At 38.5% G+C, this 23,196-nt stretch overlaps 1 protein-coding gene and 1 long non-coding RNA gene across 3 annotated transcripts in view; both read right to left on the bottom strand.

Annotated features, from left to right (window-relative positions):
• NIBAN1 (niban apoptosis regulator 1) overlaps positions 1–23,196 on the bottom strand; it is a 210,409-nt gene that overhangs the window by 62,608 nt on the left and 124,605 nt on the right. For both annotated transcript variants that reach the window (XM_074389632.1, XM_003925288.4), the window contains one exon: positions 21,380–21,547. Coding sequence is in view for 1 of the 2 variants with exons in the window: in XM_003925288.4 (XP_003925337.1) it covers positions 21,380–21,547 (168 nt within the window). In the remaining variant the exon portion in view is untranslated. The remainder of the gene's footprint in view (positions 1–21,379; positions 21,548–23,196) is intronic.
• LOC141582160 (uncharacterized) lies at positions 621–8,479 on the bottom strand. Its single transcript, XR_012514997.1, has 2 exons — positions 4,727–8,479; positions 621–4,483 (listed from the first exon to the last, which is right to left on the bottom strand). It is a non-coding gene; the product is annotated as an uncharacterized LOC141582160 (long non-coding RNA).

The raw sequence follows: 23,196 nt of genomic DNA, 5'->3' as shown, positions 1-23,196 counted from the left end.
GTGCTGGGCTCTTTAATACACAGCAGTTAGGAGCTTGAGTTTTGGAGTTAAACATTCAGGATTAAATTCTGAGTCTATCACTTGCTAACTGCCTACCTCTCGGCACCTTGCTTTAGCTGTCTAGACCTTAGTTTCCTAAGGACAATAATGCTAGTTAGCCAAAAGGCTTGTTGTCAGACTTTGCACAGTGCTTGGCACATAGTAAGTGTTCAATAAACATAAGCAATGTGAGCTAGTATTTTATGATTATAACTGGCAAGCATACTTCTGACAAACCATAATGTACAAATCATTTCATTTTTATTTTCTTCCTCTTGGAGCTATATAACAGTTAATAAACATTTTATAGGTACATTATTCTAGTCTGTGAGCAAGTGTGAATTACACATTTGAATAGCGTGAATTTAGAGGAAGCTATTATCTTCCCTGACATTACTCCAGTAAAGCTTTGTGAATAGGATAGGGTTTCAGAAGCCACTTCATTGTGAGAGGAAGAGTCTGCAGAGGTGAAGAAATATTGTTTGGGTTCTTTTGTTAAGTCACTTCTTCAAAAGTGATGGTAAGTGTTACAGTCACCTTGGTGACTGTAAAAAAAAATGTGTGAAATGAAAACAGATGCATTTTAAAACTAATATTTTATTCACAATCTACACATCCAAAAAAATTTCTAATATCCAGAACCTATAAGGAACTTAACTGAACAAGCAAAAAACAAATAATCCCATTAAAAATGGGCAAAAGACATGAATAGACACTTCCCAAAACAAGACATAGAAGTGGCCCACAAACATATTAAAAAATGCTCAGCCTCACTAATCACTAGACAAATGCAAATCAAAACCACTATGAGATAGCATCTCACACCAGTCAGAATGCCTATTACGTACTGAAAAGTCAAAAAACAACAGATGCTGGCGTGGCTGCAGAGGAAAGGGAATGAATGTAAATTAGTTCAGCCACTGTGGAAAGCAGTCTGGAATCAATCTTCGTGCCCATTAACAGTGAACTGAACAAAGAAAATGTGGTATACATACAGCATGGAATACTACAGAGCTATTAAAAAAAGAACAAAATCATGTCCTTTGTAGTGACATGGAAGAATCTGAAGGCCATTACAGCAAATTAACACAGGAACAGAAAACCAGATACCTCATGTTCTCACTTATAAGTGGGAGCCACACATTGAGTACCAATGGACACAAAGATGGCAACAACAGACAATGGGGACTATAGAGGTAGGGGAAGGGGACAGAGTTGAAAACCCTAACTACTGTATACTATGCTCAGTACTTGAGTAATGAGATCATTCATACCCGAAACCTCAGCATCACACAATATACCAATGTAACAAATCTGTACACGTACCCCTAAATCTAAAACAATTTGAAAAAATAATTTTTAAACAAAAAGAAAGGACACTTAATGGGTCACAGCCAGCAAAACAGTAACTTAAACAATGGCATCATGCAACACATTTCACTTTGCCTGATCAGTCTCAGTCAGAAATCTAACTGCTAAGACCGATTTTCATTAATCATCCAAATAAGCCAAAAATATTGTTTCATATAAAGGAAGGCTTAAATACAAACGATAGCAGGTGATGAGGAGCATGAGAAAAAGTTGTAAAGCTGATGGAAAATGAAAAATAAACAAGTAACTGTAAATATAGTCAAAAAAGAAACTGGAACCTTCCAAAGAAATTGCCTTTGCTGTTAAAACAAGTAAAATAGACCTTTCTCCTAAACAATCTGGATTGCTTTATTAACTATTCTTATCATTTCCAGATGCTTTTTCAAATGATGACCTACCTCCCATGTTTCTTCATTCAGTTAAAAAAAAAGAATGAGTATGTGCTTACTACACCCTTACACTCAGTGCTAAGGGCTGAGACTCAATAACAGATGGGCATAGGCCTGGCCTCTAGGAACTTGTAGTTTTAGGAATCAGATAATTAAACAGTCAATGATGGTATGATGTGATTAGAACTGTGATGGAAGTAAGGACAGGTACAAGAAAAGGAAGCACAGATGAATGGACAGGTAGAAGAAAAGCTATCCTGAAAGATTAAGAAAAGTATTCCAGTAGAAATGACATTTACCCTAAGGCCTTTAGAAAATCAAATTTAGGAGTCCAAAAGTGAGCTACTGGCTTAGGATTTAGTTCTAAAGGCTGAAAGATGAAAAGGGAATTGAAAATAGTGTTATAATCCTAGGATGTGTTCTTTGGAGGAAAGTTAAGATGGCACAAAATGTAATTTTAAGATGATAATGTGTAACAATCCACTTAACCCAACTGTCAGCTCCTTATTATAATATTTTAATTTCAGATCTGTTCTCTTCAGTTATGAAATTCACATTTCCAGAGACATCTAAATTAGATCATAAGTTTCTTAGATTTCTGACCTAATAAAAATATACAGGGTATTAAAAGAACAGTACTGTGTTTAAAGTCACCAAATGTGGAACTAAAAGTCAGAAGAAAACCAGAGATTGCAAAATGTTAGACCAATGGTAACTCACTCATCTATGCTGAGAATTTCACTATCTTTCATCATGACCAGACCCAATAATAAATGTTAACCAGCCTAACTCAAAATTAGTGAATTTAGAACTTCACCTAGCAATTCTAGAAAGCTTTCGGTTTGCAAGGTATCTATGAAAGAAATAGCGGAAGTTTTGCACCTCTTTCATCTAATCAAAATCCAAAATTTCTTTCCCCTTCTATTGTTATTGATTTATCAGCACACATGTGCATAAAACCATTCATGTTAAAGTCAGACACTAAATATGATGCTAAAAATATGAAGAGCAGCACCTGTACTAATGCAGCAACATCAGCAAGGCAAACCAGGAAGTTGAGGTATAGCTCCCCCATCACACATAGACACCTCTCTCTCTCTCCTCTCTTGCTCTCTCTCTCTCTCTCTCTCACACACACACACACACACACCCCAAAAGTGTCCCAGCTATAACATTGCCTTCACTTAACAAATAGCCTCATTGCGAAACTTTGTGGTTTGTGACTGACTAGTGCCAGAAAAAATATCTCCCTCCGTGCATGTTAAGCTTCTTCTGATAAGAAGCACTAGAAAGATGCAAACCACCTACGTTCTTAGCAAGAAAGACTCATTGCTATTGGCACAAGGAGTCTACAACTTTGTGGAAAGGCTTTTTGTTCTCAACTTGAAAATACCTAATCTGATATCCTAAAGCCTGGAGAAGAAAAAAAGAAGGATATCTTCAACTATTATCCTTCTCACTAAGGATTTAAGAAGGAAAATACAATGGCTAAGAAGTGTTATAAGGTCACATCTGGCTTGACCCACTGTGTTTCCTGGAACAGAACCACTAGGGGTTGGGCCAGAGCTCACTTAAAGTGAGACGGAATGAAGCAAAATGATGTCCCTGGTCTACTTTCCATTTCTTTTATTCCACCTATCATAGAAAGCCAGGAGAAAATCTCCCCTCTATTAATTAAGTGTGACAGCCTTACAAACTGAGTTTGGTTTATAAACGATGACCATGTTTTTGGTTTGTTTTGCCCCCAGCATCTAAGACAATGTTCTGGGCACAGTAAACCTTTACCTTAATAGAGGCTCCTTTGTTCCAACTTTTGTTTACCCTGTCACTTAAAATGTCATTGATCCCTGACACACATGCACAAAACTAGAAGAAACAGGTAATCACCAATCTAGGCAATAGGATGGTGTGGCAGTGTAATAGTTTCTAGGCAAAGGCAGGGAAGGAAAAAAGAATAAATGAAGAGAAGTTTCAGTTCCTTTCTTAGCTGGTGTTTGCAAGGGCCATGCCCTGATCTCCCACCAGAAAGGAACTTGGCAGGGAGGGGCTGTGCCTGGTAAGATGTGAAAGTGGGTACCTTGCTTTCATTGTTCTGTCTTAACTTCCAACTTCTTCCTCTTTTACCTCCTGTTCTAAGCCCCTTAAAATAGAAATGTCCCACTAACAGCCAGATGTTGTTGACTTAAAGTATGATTTGTGGTCTCCAAAAAAAAAAGCCAAAAAAAAAAATATAAAAAAAAATTTCAGGTCAAATCAGGACTCCCCCACCGGCTCAGCAACAGCCAATATGGGAATCCAGTTAACATAAGAAAATGCTGAAAGGAAAAAAAATAAAAGCTAAGTACTTAAAACATAAAGAACTGGTAATAGATAAGTACCATGAAAATTTCAACCCCACCCCTGCAACATATCCCACAAAATTATTCTCAGCTGTACATTTGCATAAACCAAGAAAATTCTAGCTTTGGAGAGCATTTATAGAGTACACAGTTTACCACAGGAACACCCATTTGGGTTAAGGCACAACTTCATGTTTAAAAGCAGAGAAAAGACTTAACTTCTGCATCTCAATTGTCACCTGAGTTTCAACAGATGCACAGCAGCTCATGTCCCTCTCAAGTAGAAACCAAGAAGTTATCCATGTCAAGTTCAGTAGGAAGTGAGTATTCTCAAATCATCTGTTCCTGAATAAGGAATGAGATTAGGGTTTGTTTTGTTTTTACAGCAGCTAGTAGTCAAACACAGGGCACACAGTAGGTATTTAATAAGTACCTACTGACTGAGAAGGCACATGGTACAGTAGGTTAGAGCATAGGCTTGAAATCAGCCTGCCTGGTTTCAGAATCTGTCCTGATCACCAGCTGTCTTACCAGCTGTCCCAGAACTCTCATCTATAAAAGGGGCATTATAAAAATAAAAATGCCTACCTCTCAGGACTGTTGTGAGGATTAAATGAGTTAATACGTGGCTTTCCAAGTAGGGTCCCCAGGCCAGTAGCATCAGCATCAGCATTATCTGAGAACGTGTCAGAAATGCAAATTCTTAGGACCCAACACAGACCTGCTGACTCACAAACTCTGGGGGTGGTGTATTTTTTCTCACTAGCAGAGATCATCCACGCACACATACACACAGTACAGCTTATCAGAGTGAGCTCTTAGGTAAAATTAGATAATACAGTATAAAAAGCAAAAGGGTCACACTGGAAATGCAAAACTTAGTAAAGAAAATGTGTCTCAGTTGTGCTTGCTATTAGATTCAGAATTATTTTCAAAAAGGAAATCCTATAGAGTCCGGTTGTGGCCCTCTCACTAAAATATTATAATACTTAGTTTAATTTTGTCTTCTAATTGCTAAGCATATTGTGGCTATTCACTGTGGCTATTTGTTTGTATTCACTACTTTTTTTTTTTTTTTTTTTTTTTTTTTTTTTTCTGAGACAGTGCTTTACTCTGTCGCCCAGGCTGGAGTGCAATGGCTTCATCTCAGCTCAGTAAAATCTCCGCCTCCCAGGTTCAAGTGATTCTCCTGCCTCAGCCTCCTGAGTAGCTGAGATTACAGCTGTGCACCACCACCATGCCTGACTAATTTTTGTATTTTTAGTACAGACAGGGTTTCACCATGTTGGCCAGGCTGTTCTTGAACTCCTGACATCAAATGTTCTGCCTGCCTCAGCCTCCCATACTGCTGGGATTATAGGTGTAAGCCATCACGTCTGGCCCACCATTCAACACTTTTTAACTGTATTGTTGAATATCATTTTAAACATCAAATTCATATTATAAAAATCATGACTTTACCAGTAACACAATTTCAGAAAAATAAAAAAAAAATTAAGAAAAATAAAAATTAAGTTGCTTAAAGCAAAATACCTTACATTTAAGGGGAAGACCCTAGGCAGCAACCATTCTCTAACTTTGAAGGGATGCTGTTTAGAATGTGTATTTCTGGGCTCCTTTCCTCAGAGATTCTAATTTATAGGTCTGGTGGAATAACGTCAGGGAATCTGAAATCTTAAAAGTCTCTTTTCCTCCACTCTGATTCCACACCAAGTCATTCAGAAGCAATGGTTGATAGATTAAAATATGCTAAAATTCTTTGCATTTAAATAACCTTAAATGAATAAAATCTTCTGATTAAGTAAAGTTTTCAGAGCTGAGAGCTAATCCTTTATACATAGCAAAGGTTTAAATGGTCTTTGATGGAAAGCTTCCTAAAATGTATTCCACATTTCTCCATCATCTAATACGTAACACAAAGGGTATAATTTACTCTTGATGACAGATTTCTTTATTATTGTTGTTATGATTGATAATGTGTTATAGTTGCAGAGAGCATTCAACACAGAGTTGACTGAAACACAGATTCCTAAAATGGCTCTACAACTCTAAAATGTTCTGAATGTCAGGTTTAGCTTTTGTGTCATTTCCTCCAAGGTCAAGGTGGCAAATGTGCAACCTCAGAATCTCAAGGACAATGCAACATAGCTGCAAAATGAATGGTTACTCCAAAGATGGAAGCAGCCTTTGTAAAACTGTTTTAGTGACAATTAACTTGTCAACATCATGCAAAAATTTATGGTGTTTGGCAGTGTAGCACACTATAGTTACATACCGTAACCAACCCTCTTACTGAAGAAAAGACATAGATGAACTGTACTTCAAAAAGTCCTTTTAAATACCTTAATGAACTGGCAATAATGTAAGGAACCTGTTTTTTATTGAATTGTATACCCCCCAAATTCATATGTTGAAATCTTGATTCCCCCAAATCTCAGAAAGTGACCCTGTTTGGAAATAGGGTCATTGCATATGTAATTAGTTTAGATGAGATCATTCTGGAACAGGATAAGCTCCCATTCCAATATGACTGGTTTCCTTATAAAAGAGGAAAATGTGCTGGCTGGGTGTGGTGGCTCACACCTATAGTCCCAGTACTTTGGGAGGCTGAGGCAGGCAGATCACTGAGGTCAGGAGTTTGAGACCAGGCTGACCAACATGGTGAAATTCCATCTCTACTAAAAATACAAAAAATTAGGTGGCGTGGTGGTGGTGCACACTTGTAATCCCAGCCACTTGGGAGGCTGAGATAGAACTGCTTGAACCTGGGAGGTGGAGGTTGCAGTGAGCCAAGATGGTGTCATTGCACTCCAGCCTGGGCAACAAAAGCAAAATTCTGTTTAAGAAAAAAAAAAAAAAAAAAAAAAAAACAACGGTTAAGAGGTGAGGAAGATAAAATATCTGATATAACTGCAATCAGATTTCCCAAAAGGGACAGAGAATAGAGGAAAAGAAGAAATAATGACTGAGAATTTTCCAAAGTTGATGAAACAGGAAGACCAACAAATTTCAAGCAGTATAAGTCAATAGAAAATCTGTAGCTAAAACACATTCTTGTGAAATTGTAGAATACCAAAGATGAAAAGAAGATTTTTTAGAAAAAAATAGGAAAGAAAGAAATCAAATTACCTTCAAAAGGACAAGAATTAAGCTGATAGATGTTTCTCAACTTCAGTAACGGAAGCCAGATCATGAAACAAAATAATCAGTGTGGTGATAGGAAAATAATTGCTGCACCAAAATTTCACATGCAGTGCAAGTATCTTTTAAGAATACGAATGAGATAAAGACATTTTCAGGTAAACAAAAACTGAGAAAAAGATTAGAAACATCTTTTGAACAAACTTAAAGAAAATTCTACAAGATATACTTCAGGCAAAAGAAAAATGTTTCCCGATGGACAGTCTGAGATGCAAGAAGAAATTATGAGCAAAGAAAGCAGTGAAGGAGATCAGAACATGCCACCTCAGACTATACTGCATTGGCATATTGGTTATTTTGAGCCAAAGACAATTGAGAAACAGCAGATGCAAGAAGAGTTCTCTGGCCTTGCCCTTTTGGCTTAAAAGCAAGGCATAAGTTTTCCATGAGAAAGGTGCCCTCCTGGTACCAGGAAGAAGGGACTATTCTAATCGCCAGAGTTAGAGAGTGAATGCCAAGATGGATCTGCACAAATATACTTTACTAAAATAACCCTTATCTTCCTCTAGATTGCCCACAATTTTACAGTCTTAAGAACTGAAATCCCTTCCCTTGTCAAGCCACTTCTCCACAATTTATTACTTTTGTTAAAATGGTATATAAGCCCCCAAGTCTAACTGATTCATTGGGAATTTTCTCTCTCTTTTTTTTTCTGTGACGCACCTTTTGCCATGTAAAAAAATAACATTAAACAAAATGTGTATGCTTTCCTCCTGTTAATCCATCTTTTATCAGCCTAATTCACCAATTCCAGCAGAACCTAACAGAGTATAGTAAGTTTTTCCTCCCCTACAGTGGTGAAAATGCAGTAAATATTAAAACTGTATAAAATAGCAATAATAATACATGGGTGGATTAAAAATTCAAAAATGTAACTAAAATTTAAATACACAACAGCCTATAAGTGGAGAGGGGTGTTAAAGGACCTAAAGCATTCTAAGTTATCTGTATTTTTTGAGAGAAAATTAAGGATGTTGATTAATTTTTGGCTTTGATAAGTTCTGCAAGTTAAAATTTCTAGGATACCCACTAACAAAATAAAAATAGAATATACAAAATAAAGATAGAATATAAAATATATTGTGTTTATTGATTATTATTGCTAATAGTAAGGTTTTAATAATAATCAACCCAGAAGAAGTCAATAAAGTAGAAAAAAGGAAACAAAAAATATGGGATATATAGAAAACACAAAATAAGACAGTAAATTTGCAAACAAAAATATGAGTAATTAGAATACATGTAAATAAACTACATGCTCATTTAAAGATGATGATATATCCTTTAAATGATGTATATGTATCATTTAAGTGATGAATATCTCTTAAATGATACATATACATCATTTAAAGACTGTCAGATGTTTTTATTAAATAGATATTTCATGCGAGCCTTAAAAGATGGTTGGTATAGTTATATAAATATCAGACAAAATAAACTGTAAGGCAAATAGCATTAATATAGATAAAATGTGCCATTTCATAATGATAAAAGTTCAGTTCACTAGGAAGATACAATTCTAAACATCAATCTATCTAGAACATTACATATATGTGTATATGTGTGTGTGTGTGCATACACATATATAACTCAAAACATATAATTCAACAATAGAAATGCAAACAATAAGATAAATCAATCATCGCAGTAGCGTATTTGAATATACTTTTCTCAATAACTGATAAATTTAGCATAGCAAAAAGTCTATAAGGACATATTTGTCCACAGAGGAGGCCTACAGAAATAAAAACAGAAGTAAGGATCTAAATTTGAATGACACAATTAACACACCTAAGATAAGGGACATATAAGGCTATAGAATATATATTGTTTTCAAGGGCCCATGAGCTTTTATGAAAATTGACCATAAACAGGGACATAAAGCAAGGTGTAACAAATTTTAAAAGATGATAGAATAAAAACTATATTTTCTGTCCACAGTACAATTAAGCTAGAAATCAATAATCAAAATACAATATATACATTTGGAAATTAATAGACACAATTCTAAATAACTCATAAGTTAAAAAAAATAATAGAAATCAGAAAATATTTAAATCCAAATAATACTGCATATCCAAATTTGTGAGATTCAGCTAATGTAGAGAGAAATTTATAGTATTAAAATGCTTGTATTAATATGAGCGAAAAAATGGCTGATGATTAATGGGCATATTAGTTTTCTAGTCCTGTAAAACAAATTACCCCAAAGTTAGTGGCTTGAAACAAACAAATATTTATTATCTCTCAGAGAAAGGAGGAAAGATCTAAAATTGACACCCTAATGTCACCATTAAAAGAACTAGAGGAGCAAGAACAAACAAATTCAAAAGCTAGCAGAAGATCAAAAATAACTAAGATCAGAGCAGATCTGAAGGAGATAGAGACAAAAAAAAAACCCTTCAAAAAAAAAATCAATGAATTTAGGAGCTAGCTTTTTGAAAAGATCAACAAATAGATAGACCACTGGCCAGACTGATAAAAAAGAAAAGAGAGAAGAATTAAATAGACACAATAAAAAATGATAAAAGGGACATCACCATCGATCCCACAGAAATACAAACTACCATTAGAGAGTACTATAAATACCTCTATGCAAATAAATTAGAAAATTTAGAAAAAATGGATAAATTCCTAGACACATACACCCTCCCAAGACTAAACCAGGAAGAAGTTGAATTACGGAATAGACTAATAACAAGTCTGAAATTGAGGCAGCAATTAATAGCCTACCAACCAAAAAAATTCCAGGACCAGATGGGTTGACAGCCAAATTCCACCAGAGGTACAAAGAGGAGCTGGTACCATTCCTTCTGAAACTATTCCAAACAAAACAAAAAGAGAGAATCCTCCTTAACTCATTTTATAAGGCCAACATCATCCTGATACCAAAACCTGGCAGAGACACAACTAAAAAAGAAAATTTCAGGTCAATATCCCTGATGAACATCTATGCGAAAATCCTCAATAGGATACTGGCAAACCGAATACAACAGCACATGAGAAAGCTTATCCATCACAATCAAGTCAGCTTCATCCCTGGGATGCAAGGCTGATTCAATATATGCATATCTATAAATGTAATTCATCACATAAACAGAACCAAAGACAAAAACCACATGATTATCTCCATAGATGCAGAGAAGGCCTTCAACAAAATTCAACAGCCCTTTATGCTAAAAACTCTCAATAAACTAGGTATCAGTGGAATGTATCTCAAAATAATAAGAACCATTTATGACAAACCCACAGCCAATATCATACTTAAACGGCAAAAACTGGAAGCATTCCCTCTGAAAACCAGCACAAGACACAGATGCCTTCTCTCATCACTCGTATTCAACAGAGCATTGGAACTTCTGGCCAGGGCAATCGTGTAAGAAAAAGAAACAAAGGGTATTCAACTAGGAAAAGAAGTCAAATTGTCTCTATTTGCAGATGACGTGATTGTATATTTAGAAGACCCCATCGTCTCAGACCCAAATCTCCTTAAACTGATAAGCAACTTCGGCAAAGTCTCAGGACATAAAATCAGTGTGCAAAAATCACACAAATTCCTATACACCATTAACAAACAGAGTGCCAAATGATAAGTGAACTCCCATTCGCAATTACTACAAAGGGAATAAAATACCTAGGAATACAACTAAAAAAGAATGTGAAGGACCTCTTCAAGCAGAACCACAAACTACTGCTCAAGGAAGTAAGAGAGGACACAAACAAATGGAAAAACATCCATGCTCATGGTTAGGAAGAATGAATTATCATGAAAATGGCCATACTACCCAAAGTAATGTATAGATTCAATGCTACCTCCATCTAGCTACCGCTGACTTTCTTCACAGAACTGGAAAAAAACACCTTAACATTCATATGGAACTGAAAAAGTCTGAATAGCCAAAACAATCCTAAGCAAACAAACAAACAAACAAAAACAAAGATAGGCATCATGCTCCCTGACTTCAAACTATACTATAAGGTTAAAGTAATCAAAACAGCATGGTACTGGTACCAAAACAGAGATACAGATCAACGGAACAGAACAGAGGCCTCAGAAATAATGCCAGACATCTACAACCATTTGATCTTTGACAAACCTGACAAACACAAGCAATGGGGAAAGGATTCCCTATTTAAAAAATGCTGTTGGGAAAACTGGCTAGCCATATGCAAGAAGCTGAAACTGGATCCCTTCCTTACACCTTACACAAAATTTAACTCAAAATGATTTAAATATTTTAACATAAGACCTAAAACCATAAAAACTCTAGAAGAAAACCTAGGCAATACCATTCAGGACATAGGCATGGCCAAGGACTTCATGACTAAAACACCAAAAACTATGGCAACAAAAGCCAAAATTGACAAATGGGATCTAATTAAACTAAAGAGATTCTGTACAGCAAAAGAGACTATCATTAGAGTGAACAAGCAACCTACAGAATGGGAAAACATTTTTACAATATACTCTTCTGACAAAGGGATAATATCCAGAATCTAAAAAGAACTTAAACAAATCAACAAGAAAAAAACAAACAGCCCCATCAAAAAGTGGGGGAAGAATATGAACAGATACTTTTCAAAAGAAGACATATATGAGGGCAACAAACATATGAAAAAATGCTCATCACTGGTCATTAGAGAAATGCAAATCAAAACCACATTGTGATACCATCTCATGCCAGTTAGAATGGTGATCATTAAAAATCTGGAGATAACAGATGCTGGAGATGATGTGGAGAAACAGGAACACTCTAACACAGTTGGTAAGAGTGTAGAGTAGTTCAACCACTGTGGAAGACAGTGTGGCGACTTCTCAAGGATCTAGAAATAGAAATTTCATTTGACCCAGCAATCTCATTACTGGGTATATACCCAAAGAACTATAAATCATTCTACTATAAAGACACATGCATACGTATGTTCATTGCAGCCCTGTGTACAATAGCAAAGACCTGGAACCAACTCAAATGCCCATCAATGATAGACTGGACAAAGAAAATGTGATACATACAAACCATGGAATATTATGCAGCCATAAAAAACGCTAAGTTTAACCAAGACCAAGGGATTTGGATGAATCTGTAAACCATCACTCTCAGCAAACTGACACAAGAACAGAAAGCCAAACACCGCATGTTCTGACTCACAGGTAGGTGTTGAACAATGAGAACACGTGGACTCAGGGAGAGGAGCATCACACACTGGGGGCAGTTGGCGGGGGGTGGTAGGGGAGAGACAGCAAAGGGTGGGGAAGGATAACATGGGGAGAAATGCCAGATACAGTATGCACCTAAAGTCAAATAAAATAAAATAAAATAAAAAGAAAAGTATAACCTACTAAAACTGAGTTAAGAAATGGAAAATCTAGGGCTGGGCATGGTGGTTCATGCCTATGTTGCCAGCATTTTGGGTGGCTGAGGCAGGAGGCTCACTTGAGATCAGGAGTTCGGGACCAGCCCAGCTAACATGGTGAAACTCCATCTCTACTAAAAATGCAAAAAAAATTAGCTGGGCATGGTGGTGTGTGCTAATCCCAGCTACCCTAGAGGCTGAGGCAGGAGAACTGCTTGAGCCAGGGAGGCAGAGGTTGCAGGGCATCCAGATGGTGCCACTGGACTCCAGCCAAGACTCTATCTCCAAAAAAAAAAAAAAAAAAGAAAAGAAATAAAAAAACTGAGTAATCCTATAACAATTTTAAAATTTAACTTACTAGTTTAAGATCTCCTCACAAAAGAGAACACCAAACTAAGATGACTTTACAGGTACACTCTACCAAATATTATACTCACAAATAATTCCAGTTTTACACAAACTATTTCAGATTATAGAAAAGGAAAAAAAATGCAACATTTTATAAAGCAAAAATGACCTTGATGTAAAATCTGAAAATGCCACTGAAAAATAGGAAAATTACATGTCAAATATGCTCGTTAACAAAGATGTGAACATTCCTTTAGATATTAGCAAACCAAATCAAAACTAAATGCCTATAAACTAGAAACAAACAGAAAGTGTTCACAGTAGCACTGTTAATAATAAATAGCGGATCCAAATGTCTATCTAGAGTAAAATGGATACTCGAAATTATGGTATATTAATATAATGGAATATGTTTAGCTTTGAAAGTCAATAAATTGGAAGCAATAAAATGGATGAAACACTGGAATATAATACTGAACAAAAAGAAGTCATGGGAAGAAATGTAGTGAAATTCCATATGGATAAAGGTAAAAATACACAATGTGATTAAGCATATGTGATAAAGCTATAAAGGAAAGCAAAATATAAAATCTAGTATGGAGCTTTCTCAAAGGGAAAAGAAGGATACAGGATCAGGGAATGACACATAAGAAATTTCAGAGATAAGAATAATTTTCTTTATACTTTATACATACTTTATAAACATTCTTCTCTATGTACTCACTGTTTAATTTTAAAAACTCAAAACAAAGAATAAATGATAGCTCCAAGCTTGTTCATGGTATGGGAAGAATGAATGTGACTCACTGTTCAATAACACAGATGAGAATTTTATCCAAACTCTCCTAGATGTTTATATTTAAAAGAAATCCTGGGCTATATGCCAAATAGATTCCTTTCATAATGCTGATTATTAAAACAGTCACTTATTAAAACAGTCATTGCATTTACTATGTAATTTTAATAAGTATGTTTCAATTGTAATATATCCCGTCTATGAGTAAGAAAAGAAAAACAAACCCAAAACTTGAAAGCTATTCAGGCTTTGCCACAGTTGATTATAATAATATCAAAAACTGTCCAGTGATGTTGGAATCTACCCAATTTAAATAACATGAACAAAAAAAAATTTCTTTTGCTTAAATGAACTTTAACTCTGCTTGTGTAATCTTTTTTAAATTATTGTTCCAATCCTTAACTATCATAACCACCCAATTTTTAGACCTTCATACCAAATAACTATCTGGTTCACTGGAACTAGGGGAGATGCGGAGGAAGTCAGTGGTTGCCTGGGAAGAGCACCATGTTTGAGGGGCCAAAAGAAGTATTCAAATATAGTTCCTGGCAACACAGCTTTAGACAACAGTGAACCCAGGACTATATATCCCACATACTGCCAGGGAGAAACACTGAATGGCTAAGAAAGAGCAGTTCTGTTTATTCTAGTCACTGATAAAACCCTGTTCTAGTTCTAATTCTTAAATTGCTTTGGGAGCTTCAAGTAACTAAAGTAAATCCATAACTATAAATAATATCAAGGCATATTTTAGATCTATTATTTTTAAAGCATTCCAACCCATGTCTTCACAAGCAGTGTAATCTTCCTTTACAAATTAGAGTTTTTACTTAAATTGCATGAAATAATACCTGGTTTACATTTTAAACTTCACTAAATTAACCAGTGGACATGCTATGCTATCAGCTATTTTATCCATGGAGCATTTCTAAACTAAAAGACATAGTCATGGTTAGCCTGTGGACAAAATACCAAGTTAAAGTCAAATCATACAATTTATCGAGTAGCCAGATATACCCGGGTCTCAGGTAATTGTAAGTGAATAGCTCTGGATTTGCTTTACTCTGGATCATGCAAACATATCATGCAAAGAGTAGCTTGATTTAATAGCAGCATGTTTAAAATGCCCAAGAGATGAGTCTTTCATAAAATAACACTGAAACGACAACATGATATGTAGAACTGAAACAGATGTCAAAGACCAGGTGTTGGGACAGTTGGTTCTCAGTCACTAACTAGCAGTGACCTATTTGAGCCTTATAATTAAAAACTGAGGGACCAAATTTAGAGTTTCATGGACCAGGGGTGGAAGGAAGTGGAGGAGGTAAGGGAGTGATTACTTCCTATGAAAAAAACCACACACTCATAGAGACAGAGAGGAATATTTATAATTGTAGAATATTAACTATGTGAGGCAAAAAGCACAGGCTAAAACTCTGGAAGAGAATGTAGCTCAAGCAGAGAGAATACTTTTAAAGAATTTTGTTTTGGATACTCCTAGGAAAACTGGAAATTAGTATCTACTTATTTATTAAACAGTAACTAGCAAGCATTTTGCTTGTAGTGCATAGAGGGTTTTATGTATGCATTTCAACACATCTATACTATCGAATGTTTTTAATAAGTAAAACCATTCAAAGATATGTTCACAGGAATTATATTCTTACTTATCTACCTCTAAACATTATTAGCTTGTAGTAAAGTGCCCAAAGGAGCCTAAGTATAAGTTAGAATTTTCCAACTCATAGATATGTGTTATGTCCATAAACACAAGCATGTGCCACAAAGTTCAAAAGCATGTTTTCACACATTGCAAACTAAAATTCATTGTATGTTTTCAGTTAGAATTGATTGATGTCTGCACTAGATACAAGTAATGAACTTGTTTCATAGGTGACAACAGGCTCCAAGTAATGAACTTGCTTCGTAGGTGACAATAGGCTCCAAGAAGAAATAAGCTAGGGAAAACAGATCTGAGATTTTGCTGCTGAGTGTTGGACAGCAAAATGATCATATTCAAATAAACACACCAAAAAGGATTTGCTCTGTCTGATTTGAATTGTAAGATCTTCTTTTATTCTAAAATTAAATCTAATCTTGAAACATTTATTGAACACCTAAAATTACAAGTATCAAAATCAAATCTAACAAAGGCATGGAATTTCTGGGGTAAGAGCTCAAAGCACATAATACTGACAGAGTAACCAGTTCCAACACACAACCACTGTTATAGCTCCATATTCCACCTGACACACTCTATACAATCAGTCATGGATGTCATCATTGTTGTAAGTGATTGAACTAGTCCAACTTGAAGCACCAGTTTGCAGAGTACCTTTACATTGTTGTGGTCTATTCACCAAAATTCTATGGGCTCTTCTTTGATACTACCTTTTTCAACCCGTGTGCACTCATGCTTCCCAGATATTCTCCTGTCCTCTTTTCTTAGTGTTCACGACAATGTGAAAACTGGCAGCTGTTTAGTGGCAGTCTTGGCTGTCCTTTAAGCTAGCACAGCACTGCTGAAGAAAACTTTGCAAGCATTCCACCTCCTTTCCAGAATCACCATTCATCCAGTGATGGCTGCCTTCTAACATCCGGTTCTTCTGTTCCCCCAACTCCTTTAGGCTGAATATGATGGCTTGATATTGACAAATGCCTTCCCTCACTCTGGTGCAAGCTACTGCCATCTGTTGCCAGCCAAAGCTTTTTAAATGGCCTCCTGGCCACCCACCATGCTACCCTCTCATCCACTGCCTACACTGCAGCCACTGTGACCTTTCTAAGTGAATATCTGATGAAGTTGCTCATTTACCTGAAATCCTAGTGGCATCCTATTACTGTTATAATAAAGCCCAAGTTCCTAATATGTATAACAAAGCCCTCAATAGCATGAATCCTGCCCATCCTCCTCTCTCCTCTCTAAGCACCAGTCACACAAAATTCTTTCCTGTTCCTTTAATGGTCCATGCCCTGTCTTATTCCTGGCCCTCGCATATCCTATTCCTCCCGCCAGAAACACTTTTTCTCCTTCCTGCACATTTACATGCCAAGAAATGATTATTCTGAGATGGAAAAACAGACTTGCATTGATAATGATAATTATTCCATATTACATATGTTTGGCCCTCTGTATTGTCAGGACCCTATAACTACAATGTCACATTTTGCAAACTAAAGTTCTGAAGAATAGGATTGCATTTTGGACAACAGGACTGTCTCAGAACATCTTGGCTTTACATAAGTCTCATTTTGTGGCAGCAGACATTCAGAAACATGGCCTTCCCTGATCAGGGACAACGGATATAGTGTGATTCCAAAAGGGACAGAGGACGCAGCTGCTGTAGGATCATGTTATGCAGTGGCCTGGACATTTAGTCCAGTGAGGTGGAGTGGGGTGTTTTACTAAGGATTAATCTTGTGGGATTTTCTTAATCCTGCCCAATGAAGAGTTGCCAAAAGTAAATAAAAACATAACCCAGGATCCCAGAAGGGATAATGAGGGGAGAAATACCAGATATAGGTGATGAGGGGATGAAGGCAGCAAACCACCTTGCCATGTGTGTACCTATGAAACAATCCTGCATGATCTGCACATGTACCCCAGAACCTAAAGTACGATAAAAAAAGAGTGAAAAAAAAAGAAAAAAAACTAACACATGTAAAAGGTGCACAAGTGAGCATGGGCATGCACACACACACACCTCTTTATTCTCCTTAGGATACAAATGATCTTTGAGGCTCCTAAGGGCTGCTCTCTCCTCTGAAGGAGGCAGAAACTTAGAGCTCTCATGGCCCTTACCTACCTTAGGAGCTAGCCTTACAGTTAGAGAACAGGGCATAATCAGGCCCTTCATCAGGGTTAAATAGGAAACACCCACCCTATAAGGAAGAACAGGACAAGGGGGTTCCAGATTCAGAATGAAGGAACATGAACATGTAACCAAATTCAGACCCAACACTCCTGGGGCAAGTAGTCTGGGTTGTGGTGGAATCTGAGTACTAAGAAATATGTCCTGGAATCCCAAGCGAGATCAACAATGCCTAGCATCAGCTGCTCGTGTTACAGGAAAGGGTCCCAATCCAGACCCCAAGAGAGGGTTCTTGGATCTTGTGCAAGAAAAAATTCATGGTGAGTTCACAGTGCAAAGTGAAAGCAAGTTTATTAAAAAAGTTAAGGAATAAAAGAATGCCTATGTTATCCACAGACAGAGTAGCCCTCAGGTCTGCTGGTTGCCAATTTTTATGGTTATTTCTTGATGATATGCTACACAAGGGGTGGATTATTTATTCCTCCCCTTTTTAGACCATGAGAGTAACTTCCTGACATTGCTATGGCATTTGTAAACTGTCATGGCGCTGGTGGGAGTGTAGCAGTGAGGACTCATTACCATCTTCATTTTGGTGTGTTTGGGCTGACTCCTTTACTGCAACCTGTTTTATTAGCAAGGTCTTTATGACCTGTATTTTGTGCTGACCTCCTATCTTTTTTTTTTTTTTTTTTTTTTGAGACGGAGTTTCGCTTGTTACCCAGGCTGGAGAGCAATGGCACGATCTCGGCTCACCGCAACCTCCGCCTCCTGGGTTCAAGCAGTTCTCCTGCCTCAGCCTCCCTAGTAGCTGGGACTACAGGCATGTGCCACCATGCCCAGCTAATTTTTTGTATTTTTAGTAGAGACAGGGTTTCACCATGTTGACCAGGATGGTCTCGATCTCTTGATCTCGTGATCTACCCGCCTTGGCCCACCGAGCCCAGCCGCTGACCTCCTATCTTATCCTGTGACTTAGAATGCCTTAACCATTTGGGAATGCAGCCCAGTAGGTTTCAGCCTCATTTTGCCCAGCTCCTGTTTAAGATGGAGCTGCTCTGGTTCACATGACACTGGAATGCCTAGGACCCAGTTGTCAACAGAGAAGCACGGTGGCCTGAGAGCCAATGAAGCAATGTCCACAGCAGGCTGATAGCCATTCCTCACCTGCATGTGGGTAGAGGATAGCAGGCTCCCGGCAGCCACCTCAGGGTTTCTGGCCCTTATCCCAGCCCTAATTTTAAATCTATTTCTTAACTATTCAGGTAATTACGGGGAAAAGTGGTTAACTGGCAGCTTGTGAAAACCTGTTTCTGGTTTACTCAAAATCATACAATGAGTAACAGACAGAGGCTAGAACAGAAAATGTGACAGACAATAAAGATGAGTGGTACACCGTGCTGTCAAAAACAGCAAAAGGGGCGAGAAAAGAAAGGCCCACTCCTTGGCCCGTGATAGTCCAGGACTGTTCCCTACGATGTTATCAGAGTCTCTGGTTCTGACTGGAGCTACTGGAAGTTATGTCAGATTAAGTCTGCATAAAATCTCAGTGAGGCTAAAACAGTTTCCGGGCAGAGGAATGTGACACAGAACCAGGGAAATATGACGAGACCTCATTATCTTGGTGCCTTTGATAACATACTGGAGAGCAGAGTGAGGTTTTGAATGGGCTGAAATCTTCCATAAATGGAGTCTAAATGCAGGCTACATAACATCCAAAAACTCCTCCGAGAAATTCCTATTATGTACATGAAAGGGGGAATGCAGTAAGTCCCATTTGGCTGGGCAGGGAGCATTCTGTGCTCCGTGAAACTTGGCAGGTTCCGTGCTGAGTGCCAACTACATGTTCTTACTAGACCAAGGCCCTAAACACAGACGGGCAAGTGTATTGGAAAATGAGCTAAATGGAGCAGTCAGGGCTGGGCAGTTCTTTGTCTCTAGCACATCAAAACCACAAGGCAAGATTTTAATGAGAGCATCACTTTTATAACATCCCTAACTAGTTATGAGCCAGTATGCTGATGAATGTTACTCCGAGTTGCTATGGCAAAACAGACTGATCTTACCCCCTTCCATGAATGCCCATCGATACACAGCTAAAACCAAAAGTCAGTTGAGATGCATCACTAGTGACTCTCGCTCTGTGAGACTGACACTCGCAGAGAAACCTCTGAATTTTAAAGTAAGTATACAGTGAAATTAACCATATTAGGAAATAAAGGCACATGGGTGAGGTAACTCAGCTCAAATGTCACCTGCTCAGAGAGGCCTTCCCTGGAGAGCTGAAAGTTCCACACTCCCTTCTTCACTCGTTAGTAACCTCTAGTTGCTCTTTAACACATTAACTGTGATAACTTTCAAATGATAATTGGTGGGTGTTTATCCATCCTCAGTGTTTGAATTTAAACTCCTAGGGACAGGAACTCTGCATGCTTCATTATCCTCTTCCTAACGCCCACATAGAGGCTAGTAGAGCATAAGCCCTCAGTGCTCTTAGACTGGCTGCCTTTCCAAGGACCAACAACAGAGAATGCAGTTATCTGTAACTGAAGACTTTGTGGAGTCCAGAAAAACCAGCATGCACATCCGTAGTCAAAACCATCACGTACTGGAATGAGAAGTCTCTTTTACTGTAGACGTCATATTAGTTAAGTCCATGCCTGGAGGCAACATGGTGTGAAGCAACACCACCCCAAGGGCGGTCCTCGAACCAGCAGCATCGGCGCCGCTCAGCCGTGTGCTGGAAACGCCAAGCCCAGGCCCCGCGGTGGACCCAGTGAGTCAGAATGTCTGGGGGTGAAGTCTTAAGAATATGTGGCTTAATTAAATTCTCCTGGTGATTCCTTAGAACCCTAAAGTTTTGAGAACCACTGATTCAGAAACAAATATTAGATTACCACGAACTGTGCTGCTGATCTTAACTGAGTAACTGTTATTCAGAAATAAAGGTGAAAATAAAAAGGAAATGTCATAAAGACTAGAATTTGCCAGGGAAAATTAGCATGTTCTTCGTGGCATTTAGATTTTTTAAATCAAGAAGGAGAGTGAATTATATGCAAAATAGTCTACATGAATACACTCAGGGCGGTCAGAATGTCCCTCCACAACTAGCAGCCAGATAACTGCCCCACGTTCTGCTTCACCAGGGCCTCCCGGACCCACCTGAAAACCAGCAAGCAGGCCAGGCCCCTTGCACACAGAACTCTCACTTTACCTGTTTCCCTCTTCTTCCCTGGGGCAGCACCATCTGTGGCTCTTTCTAAGAATCGGGCGCAGTGGCTCACGCATGTAATCCCAGCACTTTGGGAGGTCAAGGTGGGCGGATCACAAGGTCAAGAGATCAAGACCACCCTGGTCAACATGGTGAAACCCCATCTCTACTAAAATATAAAAATTAGCTGGGTGTGGTAGTGCACGCCCATAGTCCCAGTTACTCAGGAGGCTGAGGCAGGAGAATTGCTTGAACCAGGGAAGCAGAGGTTGCAGTGAGCTGAGGTCATGCCACTGCACTCCAGCCTCGCAACAGAGCAAGACTCCATCTCAAAAAAAAAAAAAAAAAAAAAAAAAAAAAAAAAAAGAGAAGAAGAAGAAAAAAGAAAGAAGAAGGAGAAGGACAAGGAGAAAGAAGAAAGAAGAAGAAGAATCATCACTGCAACAGATGACAGACCAGGACAACTCAGCAAGAGCAGCCCCCCGCCCCGCCCCAGGGATGAGAGGGGAGCCATGCCATACCGTGATTCAGATGCCTGACACAGTCGTTTAGGAGGGCACTAAACCTCTTCTGGTCGGCAGCCTCATGGAAGCAGAAGTAGCCGTGTCTGAGAAAGGGCTGCCACAGGTACACCGGGAATTCCTTGGGCAGGACCACAAAGGGCTGAGCGTTCTCCTTCTCACTGGAGCCTAAAGAAATATTGAAAGCACAAATACCTTTTAGAACATGTATCTTTTATTTCAAACATGTGTTTCAAGGCATGAGGGTAACTATCTGGGGCAGCCTATGGGATGGAAAGTTGGTGAGAGATTTTCACAGGGCAGGAAAACTGGGAGCGCCGGCTCTTTTAGCATCCCTCCACTAGCATCCCCTGTCCCATGGCCGCAGCTGCCTGACCTCCTACCTAACACCACAGGGACAGTGAGGCCAAAAGGCACACAATCTTTCTTTTCTTTTCTTTTTTTTTCTTTTTTTGAGACAAAGTCTCTCTCTGTCACCCAGGTGGAGTGCAGTGACACAATCTTGGCTCACTGCAACCACCACCTCCCAGATTCGAATGATTCTCCTGCCTCAGCCTCCCACCCAGGTAGCAGGGATTACAAGCGCACACCACCACCGGATGTGGTGGCGCATGCCTATAATCCCAGCTACTCAGGAGGCTGAAGCGGACAGATCACTGAGGTCAGGAGTTCAAGACCAGCCTGGCCAACAAGGTGAAACACTGTCTTTCTAGAGACTGGGACTCATTTAACCAAGTGCAATATCACATAATAGGAATGCAATGTATGGAAAGGAGGAAGGTTTATGCAGGGGTTCTGAAAAGTAGTAGGTTTAAAATAAGTTCCTTGGAATTGATTTTGAGGGAACGGGTAAAAGTCACATTGTGTAGGTCTTTAAAAAAAATTTCCTAGGCCAACATAGCACATTTTAAACTCAACAAACTGAAGTTGAATATCTGCTGTGTTCCAGGACTGTGCTGTGGGCTAAGGATACAAAGCTATGGAAGATGCAGTCTGCGTCTCTAGGTGCTCACAGTGTGTAGCTGTGGTTCTGCTCCCTGGGGAGGCAAACTGCACGGGAACTGATCTCATTCTCAGGGAAAGGTAAGAAAGAGGGGCTCTCTGAGAGGCCATTGAAAGCACTGGGAATACCAGGAAATGAATCATAAGCATAAGGGAGGCTACGGGACTGACTCAGTTACTGGCAAATTAATAAATCAGGATTGGTTTAAATAAAGAATAAATTTCTGGGGCTATATGGTAGCCCTGTTCCCATATATCTGGAATCTGAAGGTAACAGAGCAGAAGGCACTGTGAGCACAAGCCCTGACCCACCAGGACCTAGCACAGTGCTGGGAATGAATCAACATGAAAATGAACAAATGAATGAATGGATGAATGAATGAATAATAGAGAGACACCTGTAGTTATAACACAATATCTATTTCCCTTTCTGAGGAGACTAAAGCCCCTGATTTTCAGTTGGGCTAGTGACTGCATAAAATGAGACTACATTTCCAGCCTCCCTTGCAGCTTGGTGAACCCACAGCTACTAAGTTCTGTCCAATAAGGTGTCAACTGGAGGGGCATATGAAACTTCCTGGAGGAATCGCCAAAGAAAGCGACTGTATTCTCCTCCTTTCCTTTCCTCCTCCCTACTATCTGAAGAGAGAGTGCTATGGTAGGGGCTCAGCAGCCACCCTGGACTCTGCCAGTAAGGGCCACAACCTAGAAATAAAGGGAGAGAAAGCAAGAGCCTGAGCCTCTGACAAATTCAGTCCACACCAGCCCTAGACTAATATCCTAATATCTTTAGTGAGATAATAAAACTATGAGTT

The sequence above is a fragment of the Saimiri boliviensis genome, chromosome 19 (assembly GCF_048565385.1).
Source record: "Saimiri boliviensis isolate mSaiBol1 chromosome 19, mSaiBol1.pri, whole genome shotgun sequence".
NCBI classification, from domain to species: Eukaryota; Metazoa; Chordata; class Mammalia; order Primates; family Cebidae; genus Saimiri; species Saimiri boliviensis.
The sequence above is the reverse complement of the archived record's forward strand: the minus strand, read 5'-3'. Positions and strand labels throughout refer to the sequence as shown.